Raw genomic sequence first — 12,077 nt, forward strand, 5'->3', positions numbered from 1 at the left:
TGATCCATCGGCTCCTGCCCACATAGATCTGGGCTTCCCTAAGGGTCGAGGCCATGCACAGATGAGGTCCAGGTAGGTCTCATGATTCTGAGAAGTTACAGAAGCCTGGGGGTAGAAAGCAAAAGATCAGAGATGTAGATAAAGTGATATTTTGCCAGGTTACATCCACTATAAGTTGGTCACTTGTAGCCCTGGCTGGAGTAGAAGGTGAGTTGAGAGAGTGTGAGGCAGGACCCAAGGGCCGCTCTATCCATCCCCACTAGTTCAAGTTCTGTTTCCAAGAAGAGATACAGGCACTTCAGTGCCTCATAACACTCTCTATTTTCAGTCATTCACTTATTTACCTGACAACTATTTTTTGACCACCTACCAGGGTTACAAGATTCTGCATTGGGCACTATGTTAGTCTAAATAGCAGGTCCCGGTTCCTCTTGTGAATTCACAAAGAATTAGTCTCCTCTATTAGATTCATGTGCTTCATCAAAAGGCTGGGTTTCCTGACATCATTGGTAATGACTTCAGATATTCTAGCCACTGAAACAGGAATCCTGGGTACAGTCTCCTCCATAGGAACCTTTTGATTTATAATTCATCTTGGATCCCATTTCTGCAGTCATTAACAGTGAATAATCAGAGATTTTGTCTGCTTGGACCACCAAAGGGAACACTGGTGCCAGGAGCACAGAGGACAGAGCCACACGTCTAGGGAAAGTAATAACATAGTGGTGGGGTTTTTATCCTCTGAGCTTATGCCAGGCCATCCTAATACGTATATCATAGCTGTCAGCTGGCACCAGTCAGCATGTGCTCCATGCATCCTCCAGTTCAGTTTGTGCTCACCGATGCTCCAGGGCCTGCTTTCATGCTCTACCAATGGCTCGAGCTTCTTCATCTGAAAATGGGTGTAATGATTCCTACTTCACAAGGTTGTGGGGAAGAGTAAGTGAAGCAACTTCTAGTAGGAGACTAGGATGAGTTTGCCATATAGTAGTAGGTGCTTAATAAATGTCACTTTCTGCCCTGCTTCCCCATATACAGTTGGGAGTTTGGTATGTGACTGACTATCTCAGCAATAGGCGTAGAGGGCAGAGTACTGGATTAAGGGACAGATGATCACAGTACATCCTTATTTTATGCTTCTGGCAATCTCTTGAATTCTCTGAGCCTCCTTTTCATCCTGAAATGAGATTATGAATATGTACTTGCCCTGTCTCTCTCCCAAGGTTAGTTATGTTGAAAATTAAGTGAGGCAATGAACGTGCACTTTCATACACAGATAAAGGGTTTCTTTCACTAAACAGCAAACGGAATGCTTAGCTTTCTTCCTCCCGACTGACGCTGGCACTGTCAGTGTGCCTCATGTGTTTGGGGAAGACAGCATCCTGGTCAGTTATATCTGGAGCACCTTGACTTAACCAGCATGTGATTATTTTTTTCATGAACATAAAGAACAATTATGGGACCAGGGGCCAACTTGGGACTGAGGTGTGGGAAGGCAAAGCCATGCAGATGAGGCTGCAGGAGATATGTATGTGCAAGCCACCTAGCCCCGGATATAGCCCGAGGCTGACATTATTATGTTACTTATATATTATTACAAATTATACATGAACACATTAATTAGCAATCAGCATTAATACTAAATCAGAATCCAAATTTGAATCTCTACATGATTCCTGACAAATAGTCTGACTCCAGCCTTAGTTTATGATGGGAAACTAGCTTATTCCACATCAGTGTCTCTTAAAAAGTTTGTTCTGTGCCTTTCACCCTTTCGGCAACATCCCAAAGTGGTTAAGAGTTGGGAGGCTCTGGAACCCAACTACCCGGGCCCGGTCAGTCTCCTCCATTCACTGGCTGTGTGACCTTGTGGGTTATTTAACCTCTGTGTGCCTCAGTTTCCTCATTTGGATTATCAGGATAATAATAATACTTACTTCATAGGGTTGTTATGGGATTTAGTGTATTAATATGGAAAGCACTTAGGACAGTGCCTGGCACATAGTAAGAATTCGGGAAATGCCAGTTAGCATTGTTAGTCTATGATTTATTTTCCTCTTTGTGAAAGTATAAAAGTTGAAGAATAATTAAAGCACATTCAAAGTAAATATACCAGGCAGAGAGATAAATGAACTGTTTGCATAAACATGAATTAAGAGAGTCACACTCAAAAAAGAATTGTTCCCTGTTGAGAACAGCAAGCATCTGGAAAGAATTAAATGGGGGAAGAGGGTGGGTAGTAGTGGTGGTGTGGGCTGAGAACACACTGTGACTGTTGGAAGGAGATAATTCACTTCTGGAGTGGGTAAGTGATCCCTAAAAAGGGAAGCTGGGCTTATACAGCACAATTTGGTGCCCAAAGAGTATTATCCTCCAAATAATTTCTGTTCTGATTAGCCTGGGTACCTAAAATGTCTACATCATTCCTTTGAGCTAATGCATTGCCTTGAAAACATTTCAAAAGAAGGAGGGACCTTTCTGCACTTCTTTTCCACAACTGAAAAAAAACACTCAACAGTAAGAGAATGGGTAAATTCCAACACGTCCCCTAGATGGACTCTCACACAGCCATCAAAATTACAATTATACAAGACAAAGAGGAAGATAGGATTATGTTTATGAAATAATCATATTAGGTTAAAAAAATCAAATTGTAAAGATGAGGTACGTATATCAGTGGAGCTAGAACATGGAAAGAGAGAGAAAACCAGTGTGCTTTGTTGGAGGTTGTGGGATTATGGAAGAATTTTTTCTTTCTTTTATTTGGATTCGTGTTTATATTGGTTGTGCAATGAACCATAATACAAGACTCAAATGAACTTTCTGGGGAGGGGTAACTGATTGTCAGCCATTGTCATGTGGGCAAGTTTCAGTCCGTTTTCTGGAAAGAGAGAAGGGCTTATGAGCTGATAGGTTCTGAGATGAGGGGGCCAATGAGTAAGGCCAGGGGCCTCCAAGGTCGCAGGGCACCAGTCGGGTGTGGGGACCACTTGAAGAGGGAAGGAAGGACTGATGTGGGCTAGAAGAGAGTGGGAGAAAGGAAAATTGCCTACTTCAGTGTGTTGCCTTTGGCAGGCCTGAGCAGATGGAGCCTTGAATCAGTCCTGTGATTTAAATCAAGTAGGTTGCACTGTTTCTCTTAGTCACTCACAATCCCGATTTTAAAACCAGTATTGACAAAAATTCAGAGTATTCTCACTACTTCTGATAAGCTACAGTGTCTCTTTGAACCCCATGGACATCATGAGCAAAGACTGACACTGAAATATCAGACTTTCTGTTTGCCAACTGCCCTGTCTCTAATACTCGTCAACCAGTCTGGATCAAATACTGGACAAACACGCTGGCTTTAAAATCAAATCTCGGCCTATGGTGATTTCTTAAGCAGACAGTTCCAGTGGTTACTTGGGTTGTGTTTGGGTCACAGATCCATTTCCCCAGAACCTTTATTTGTACTTACAACTCTTACACTCTCCTGGCCTCAGTGTCTTCATCTGTAAATTGGGGAAATTTTTCACCAAAGACTGTATAGAGCCAAATGCAATGGTGGAAGTCTGAAAAGCTCAGATGAAGCTAAATGAGGTCCAGTTTTGGCCACATTTATATAAATCCCTTGCCCAGGGAACTGATCCTTCCACCATACCTTGCCTAGTCTGTCCACAGCTTGGAAAACCACACTTAGACTTAAGGGGGGTATTGACACACTGGAGTATGTACAGAAGAAGATCGATGGAGGTTGAGAACCTAGTCTTGAGAGAGCAAATTTTAAACCAGAAAGGGTGTCGCAGAGCAAGGACATGATACCTCTTTGAAATTCTGAAGAGCTGTCTTGTGGGGGGAAAAAAATTCACTAGCTCTTCATGACCCCAGAGGGCAGGCTCAGTGGGTAGAAACTACAGGGAGAAAAATTTCAAGTCCGAATAGAATGCAGACTGCTCCAATAGTTAGCACTAATGGAAGGTGGAAAGACAGGTATAGGCGGAGAGGCTGGGTTACCAACTGGCAGTGTGATTTTCTTGGAGAAAAAGTGCTGGCAGAGGGAGAAGTTGAGGTGGGGCTCCAAGGCTCCATCTAGCCCAATGAGCCCCTAAATCTAATCCGAAATGACTTATTACCTCCAGAGTGCCCACCGTAAATGCTTATACTTCCAGAAGCATTGCCAAAGGACTGCAACAGCTAACTGATCCTTCACATGCCCAAGCACCCTCACAACCAATTTTTCCCCTTCCCAGACTGAGATTCTGGAAGAATGCTATTCTATCCAAATTTTCTCATTGGTTGAACAAGCTGTGTACTCAGTTCCCTGGTCCTCTCCATTCCAGGATTTCCAAGGCCGAATTCCCTCCGTGCCTCACCGCTGCTCCTCCCACTCCCGCCAACTCCCACTACAGTTGCCATTGCTCTAGTGTGCAGAGCAGAGAGGCAGATACTGTGGACGGCACACGGCAAACAGACAGCAAGGATCTCTAACTATCCCAGCGCCAGTGTACCTGAGTCAGCACAGCCTGCAAGCTTCCAGGAGACACTGGATGCCAGATTCTAATGCTTAAGATGCACATACCTCCCCTTCGCATTGTGAAATAGCTGCTTATAACCAAGAAAAGGAACCTCCCCAAGAGGAAAGGGTGGGGGGAGGGAGTCACTGAGATGGGTTGTTTGTGTGAAGAGGGAAATAGGGGATCCAGAAGGGTTGGAGGAGGCGGAGAAGGGAGGGTACCAACATGAAAGTGTGTACGTCCATCCAGACAGGCCCTTGCCACAGCAGATGAGTAGGAGGGAAAGGGACTCTGAGCTCAGGAGTCCCAGGAAATAGTGTTGCCTTGATGCTGAGTCTGCTGCAGGCATGGTTCCTTCAACCAGTTCTGGAGCAGACTTGTGGGGAAGCACCTGGGTTCTGGAGCAAGCAAGCCCTCTGGCTCCACGACTTACTTGCTGGGCTACCTTGGGCCACCTCAACGGCTCTAAGCGTGAATGGAGACAATACTGGTACTTTCCTCCTCTACTTGACCTCTCAACAACACACAGTATCATAGGCTGAGCACAAAGAAGTGGCCATTTCATATGGATCAACCTCATACATAATGGTTAGATGAGTATAGTGGTTCCCAAACTAGTCTGCACCTTGGAATTATTTCAGGCTCTTCTAAAAAAGTCCAAAGCCCAGGTCACACCCAGACCAATTCAATTACAATTTCTGCAGGTGGGGTGCCTGGCCAGGTGATTCTAATGGGCAGACAAGTTTGGGGACCGTTGACTTAGCACAGTACTTGGCACTCAACCATAGCCACCTCTGCTTTCCCTTCATTTATCATTTATTGAGCACCTACTGTATTCCGGGCTCTGGCTGGGCCTGCCTCTCGCGACCCGGGGAACGCCCCAGTGGCGCTCATCTCTCCCTCTCCTCCTCTGCAGTGTCCAAGCCCCGGAGCTCGCCCGAAGACCTGAAGGCGCTGACTCGAAACGTGAACCGGCTGAACGAGAGCTTCCGGGACTTGCAGCTGCGGCTGCTGCAGGCTCCGCTGCAGGCGGACCTGACAGAGCAGGTGTGGAAGGTGCAGGACGCGCTGCAGAACCAGTCGGACTCGCTGCTGGCGCTGGCAGGCGCGGTGCAGCGGCTGGAGGGTGCGCTGTGGGGGCTGCAGGCGCAGGCGGCGCAGACAGAGCAGGCGGTGGCCCTGCTGCGCGACCGCACCAGCCTGCAGAGCGATGCAGTGCAGCTAGAGCTCTACCAGCTGCAGGTGGAGAGCAACCGCAGTCAGCTGCTGCTGCGGCGCCATGCCGGCCTTCTCGACGGGCTAGCGCGCAGGGTGGACGTGCTGGGCGAGGAGCTGGCGGACGTGGGCGGCGCCCTGCGCGGCCTCAACTACAGCCTGTCCTACGACGTGGCCCTCCACAGCACGCGGCTGCAGGACCTGCAGGTGCTGGTGACCAACGCCAGCGAGGACACACGCCGCATGCGCCTGGTGCACATGGGCATGGAGCTGCAGCTCAAGCAGGAGCTGGCCATGCTCAACACCATCACGGAGGACCTGCGCCTCAAGGACTGGGAGCACTCCATCGCTCTGAGGAACATCTCCCTCGCCAAAGGTAGGGAGCCCACAGGGCCTAGCTGGGCCCTTCCCGCTCAGGCCCTCTTCTCGTGCACCCTCCCCAAGGGCCGAGGAGTCCCCCTAGCTCCCCAAGCTGACTTGACACTGGGGGCCCATATCTCCTTGATTAAGTTTTGCCCTACAGGACCCTGGGATTTTCCACCCAAATGTCCTGTGCCCATTTCCAGGGCTGCACATGTGCCTGTGCACCCCCACCCCCAAAGAGTGCGCTCAGTGCATGAGAATGGCCAAGGCTGGTTGATGGAGGACTGAGCAGTCAGAGCTCGAATGTGCCAGTTGAGGCCTCTAAGAGGATGGGGCTGGGAGGAAGAGCAGAGGGTCAGGCTGCAGGCTCAGCCCAGGACCAGGGAGGTGCCCGCGCAGTGCCATAGTGTTCCACTGGATAGAACTACAAGGAGTTGGCATTCCAGATCCGAACCTGGCCTTCCAGGCTTTTATGAAGCTGTATTCATCCAGGTAAAAGAACATATTTTATTTAACGATTTGTCAGCTGTATAGATAACTCTTAAATATAACGGCAAAACATGTGCAGGCCTCCATTTGTACTCTTGCTTGGGGGCCATGGGTATTATAGCCTTGAAAACCACTTCCCTGTCTTCTACTTCTGTCTGAGTCGTCCCCTCCCCCATGCCTTCCCGTTGCCCTCCACCCTGCACATCTTTGTCATAGGCACCTTTCAGGAAGTTTTCTTTTCCCGCATCACCTCCCTGGCTCAGAACCCACCATGGCTTCTCGGGTTCTGCCGAATTTATGAAAAGCTCCTTAGCCTAACAGTAGACAATAATAATAACACCATTCTGAACACCACCTCTGTCAGGTGTGATGCCAAGAGTATCTTATATGATGTCATTTAAAAACAAGTGCACTGAGATGCAGGAAGCTGCTTTGCAGTCGCAGGTAGGAAGTGATGGAGCCAGAAGTGGACCTAGGATTTTCCGATCTCAGAGCTGGTGTGCCTTCCATCGCATACCTGGCCCCAGCCTGTCTTTCCTGCCTTCTCCGACTGTTCCTCGAATACAGGGGTTACAAACAGAACTGTCTGCAGAGGCCAGTGGAGCAGTATCAGTGAGTAAAGTGACCTCGGTGTTGGGGGAATAGTAGAGGCAATGGCAAGTCCAGCCCATTTTGGCCAGACTGGCATTGACAAGGTCTTCCCATTTTTCAAGAGAAACCAGAAACATGGAATGTTTTAGAAAATTTTAATTGCTTAACCCTTGTGGGCCAAATACAACACATCTGGGGGCCATAGATGGTCCATAGATGGCCAGCTTGCACCCCCTGTACTGTGTGAAGCATCCAGTCTAGTGGGACACGTCTCGTCACTGCCCCAGAGACACAGCCCGCCTTTCCCACTGCTGTAGCTTTCCTCCAGTTGTGCGTCCTTCTTCTCTTGCTCCACGTCATCCAAATCCCACTGATCCTTTAGATCTCACTCCAACCCACCTCCTCCAAGAACCATGCTGGCCTCCTTCGCTCACCCAAGTCTCCCTCCTCTGAGCGTGTACATTGATCAAAATGTAAAACAGTAGTGATGGGGCCTTCCATTTGCATAGCATTTGCCAGTTCACAGAGTGCTTTTGGGTATATTGTTTTACTTGAAAGTGGGTCCCCATGACCAGCTGTGAGGCTGGTGGAAGGCAGGTTTCATTACTGAGGGTGGGGTAGGATTCCTGCAGAAAAACAACTGAGGCTCCAGAAGGAAATGGCTGATTTATTCAAGGCTGCACAGCTGGTAATGATCTGACCCAGGACTTTTGTTTTCAACAGCTTTAATTAGGCATAATTTACATGCTTTAAGATTCACCCATTCAAGTGTACAATTCAATGACCAAGCCAGACTTTTAGCCCAACGCCCAGTGCTCATTCTATTACATCATGGTCCACCCCCATCTGTCCATCCCTGTGTCCTCCAGCACCAACAGGGCAATACACATAACTGGGACTCAATGAATATTTGTGGAGCGACCATTAAATCTTCAACCTGAGCAGTCAGGTGATTGGTTTTCTTGTCCTGAGTCATTTTGGATTTCACCTCTCAGAAATCAAAGAAGGGCTAGAGATAGAATTTCTTCTTTCAAATCCATACCACTGGGATCTTAGCTTTTCCCATCTTCTCTTTTTTTTTTTTTTTTTGACCTCCCCTGCCCATAGCAGGTACTTAGTAGAGTGGCAGCTACACCGAATCTTGACCTACTATGAGCCAGACATTTTCTCAACATTAATTCTCTATATTTTCATTAATTTTCTAATTCTCAAACGCATTGAAGATCGCTCATCGTCACATCCTGCAAGAAGGTATTATTGTCCCCATTTTATAGATGAGAAACTTGAATAACTTTTTTACTGTTTCTTGTGCAATTGGCAAGTGGCAAAGCCAAGATCTGAAAGCGGGTCTTTCTGGCTCAAAAACGATGTTTTTGTCATTGACCATCCTGCTTTCCAGTGGAGAGAAACCAGCTATGAGCAATGAAGAGAGAAGGGAGCATGGTCCCCTGGGCTCTGTTCCTGTATTTGCGGGGTCGTCCCTCACAGGCTCTCCCCACCTCCCAGTCTCATGGTTGCCAGGGTCCCAGTTGGTATGATCAAAGAGAATTGAGTTTGGCATGTCTGAATGTAATTACCATTCAACTTTAACGAGACAAAGCTCTACTCTGGCTTTTGAATATGGAATGTTTTACCAGATAAGCTCCCACACATTTATATACTGCTGCCTAGAGTGGCTGTTCTGCCCTAACTTTGTCTGTTTCCTCTCTTAGTCTTTACACACACACACGCACGCACGCGCGCGCGCGCACACACACACACACACACACACACACACACTGCCCTTTCCTGACTCAGAATCCACAAATACTTAACTATGTATTTTTCAAGTAGGAGCTTATTTATGTTATTCTTGAGCTTGGCCCCAAATGGTTTTCATTCTCTCGCTTTGTTATACAGTTTTCTATGAATTTTTGTCTCCGGTTTGTCCTTTGTGTACATTCAACAGCAATACTTTCTGTTTTCTGCTTTGGGTTTTCAGCATGAATCAGGTCTGTTGAAATCTGTGGCTTTGCAAGCAGCAGAGAACTTAGATGATCCGAAAGAGGAGGCGTACCAGGGGGGGAAAAGGAACTGGAGGGGGAAAGAATCAACGAGAAGGAACGATAACCCGAGAAGGGAGGTGCACCTGGAAGGGGGAGGTGTAAGCAAGGACCTGAAGGCAGAACTCTGCAGGCATATTCAGATGGCTCTGTTTGCGAGTTGGTTGTTTTATAAAATCATAGAGCTAGAGTGATAACGGGTCTCTTAAATCACCTAGTTCTCTCCTCTTGTTTTGTCGTGGGGGACCCTGAGGCCCAGAGAGGGAAATGTCGTCCCCAAGTCAAATCTGGAGCCAGTGGCCCAGCTGGGACTAGGAAACACATCTCTCGATTCAGGAAAACAAGTTGGCAAAGCAAATTTATCCATGGGCTGCTTTTTCGAGAAAAAGAACACCATCTAGTAGATTAGAGAGCCCGGTTCAACAAGTATTTATGAAGGGATGGTGTGACGTTGTGGAGCCCTGGATTCCAGGCTCAAACTGTGAAACTTTGGCTTCTTGTGAATAAGAATATGTCGGAGGTGTTGAGTGTCTCTGATCAGAGCAACATGTCAATAGTGTTTCTCTTCTGCCAAGGATTGGGAAGCATGGGCTGGGGGGCGACTTTCTGGGCGGGTTGTATGGCACTAAGTTGTTTCACCTTCCACGTCTGATTCTGCCGGGAAGTGTAGAGTATGCTGTGAAAATGAGTCATCGCACCCAGCCTTCCCACCAAACTTCTGGGCCCAAGTTTCCTCCGTGGTGAGATGGGGCTGACAGTCCCTGCCCCACGCACATGCTCAGGGTGGTGGAGAGGCTGCCAGGAATGAGGGAAGTGGCAGAGCTCACGAGAGTGTAAAGGTAACAGCACTGAGCATCCAGTGCCCCAGTGACATCAAGGAAACAGAACTCGAGTCATTACTGAAGGGACTCCACCTCTGTCAGCCACCCCAGGGATTAGCATGGTTCTGGGGGTGGTGTTTACATTCTGATTTTGGTCACTTTTTGCTGGCGCCAGGCCCACTTAATCAGCTGTCAAGGGAATTTGTTCTTGGCAGGTCACTGGCCAGATTCTGGCACGCGCGAGTCCCCCACCCCATCTCTAGTTCCAGGATCCGGGAAGGGAGAGTGGGTTGCTTTTCCCTCCCTGTGCGCTGATTCCCAGAAGAATCCTGGTGTTTCTCCCAAAGATTGTTCTGTTCTGGAGATGCTTCCAGCTGGAACAGCTCATGAGCAGCCTGGGTGAGGGCAGAACTGCCCCAGGGGCAATGTGGGGCAGTAGGCGAGACTGGTGGACGGGCTCTCAGAGGGGACCCCAGGCGCAGGGGTCCCATTCCCCAGGCCCTCTCTGAGAAGCAGTTAGGAAGGAGTAGCTGGCACCCTGGACCAAAAGCACAGTAGAGGGGACTCTGGGGCTATTTTCATGATGGAGGAGAAATAGACCCTGCTCCCCTGTGTCCAAGCCCACCTCCATTCTCTGACCTGCTCCAGTGCTAGAAAAGATGAGAAAGTAACAGTGTACGAAGTTGAAAAGTTAAAAAGCTTGTCTAGATACCCCTGGGACCACTGATACCGCAATGGCCTCTATGACTGCCCAGAAACCATTCTTTGAGTCTCTACTGTGTACCAGGTACCGTGTGAAGCACAGGGCCACAGAGTGGGTGCCTCCAGCCCCACAGAGGGACTAATCTCCTTGGGGACCACAATCCAGGGTGAGTGACAGTGTCCCACAAGTGGGCACAGGTGGCCCGATCAGAGTCAGGGGCATCCCCCACTGCATGCGGAGTTCATGCACAGTGATGCCTGAGGCTCCTTCCAGCTCTGAGATTTGGGGGCTCTGCCCTGGTGCCCTAAGAGATCAGAAGGGTGCACATGAAGGTGAGCCCATGGGCTAAGAGGGCAGGGATTCTTGGAAAGGAGAGGATTTGGGGTCATCACGAGGAGACTGTTTTTGCTGAGGCAAAAGAGAGTTTGTGCCCAGAAGCATCCCACTGTAAGTTTGCAGAAGAAGGGATCACTTGGGAATGACCTGCAGGGGTCTCCAGCAGAGGGGACCATAGCACATCGTCCTGTGGGGGGCCTCTGAGGGCTCTGAGTTCATTTGATTCTGATGAGATCAAACAACAACAGTGCTCAGAATGGGTCGGAGAGAGAGACTGGAGACAAGCAGGTGCCAAAGGCTGGGAGCGAGGCCAGGAGGACCTCGATGTGCTCGGTGGCAGTGAGGAAGGAGGTAGAGACGTGACACAGGAATTGCCTCAATGACAAGCCTTGAAGAGTGACAGGGTGAGGAGGGCAAAGGAAAGGGAGGAGTCGCAAAGCAAGCTTGAGATTTTCAGCCTGGATTCCAGAGAGAATGATAAAAAGTCAGGCCCCGGGAATGCGTTACCCACGGACAGCAATGATCTGAAGACACGCTTGGTCCTGAGAGCTCCAGGCATCCTGGCCCCGCGAAACTAACACTGGCCCCATGTTAGGTTCCTCTGAGTCTGCTGAGCAAGGTTCAGAAACCTGCACCCACCTTTACTACCCACCCCAACCTTTTCCCAATAATCTCTAGTAAAGGCCTTCACTTACCATTTATTTGTGTCTTAAAAACTATGTCCACGTATAGGATGTTCTTCAGACCTGACTCTCCCTGAATGACCCAGCCAAGCTTGGCAGGGTGATTTCAGGTGCAACTTAGAACCCTCATACACAGTCGTCTAAAAGTTCTAATGAAGTGTTATACAAAGTGGGCTACAGATGTTCAAGGATGACCTTGCTACTCGAACGTTACCAAGGCCCTTTATATCCACTATGTTTTTTAATCCACTTACTTCTCACTATAAATGCCCAGGAAAGGAATTTTTATACTTAGATTTTTATAGAACCAGGACATGAACTTAAGATGCTCCATATCC

At 48.5% G+C, this 12,077-nt stretch overlaps 1 protein-coding gene across 1 annotated transcript in view; it reads left to right on the top strand.

Annotated features, from left to right (window-relative positions):
* SCARA5 (scavenger receptor class A member 5) overlaps positions 1–12,077 on the top strand; it is an 88,776-nt gene that overhangs the window by 48,327 nt on the left and 28,372 nt on the right. The window contains exon 3 of the mRNA XM_006906248.1: positions 5,413–6,087. Coding sequence (XP_006906310.1) covers positions 5,413–6,087 — 675 coding nt within the window. The remainder of the gene's footprint in view (positions 1–5,412; positions 6,088–12,077) is intronic.

The sequence above is a fragment of the Pteropus alecto genome, unplaced genomic scaffold (genome assembly GCF_000325575.1).
Source record: "Pteropus alecto unplaced genomic scaffold, ASM32557v1 scaffold50, whole genome shotgun sequence".
In the NCBI taxonomy this organism is placed as follows: Eukaryota; Metazoa; Chordata; class Mammalia; order Chiroptera; family Pteropodidae; genus Pteropus; species Pteropus alecto.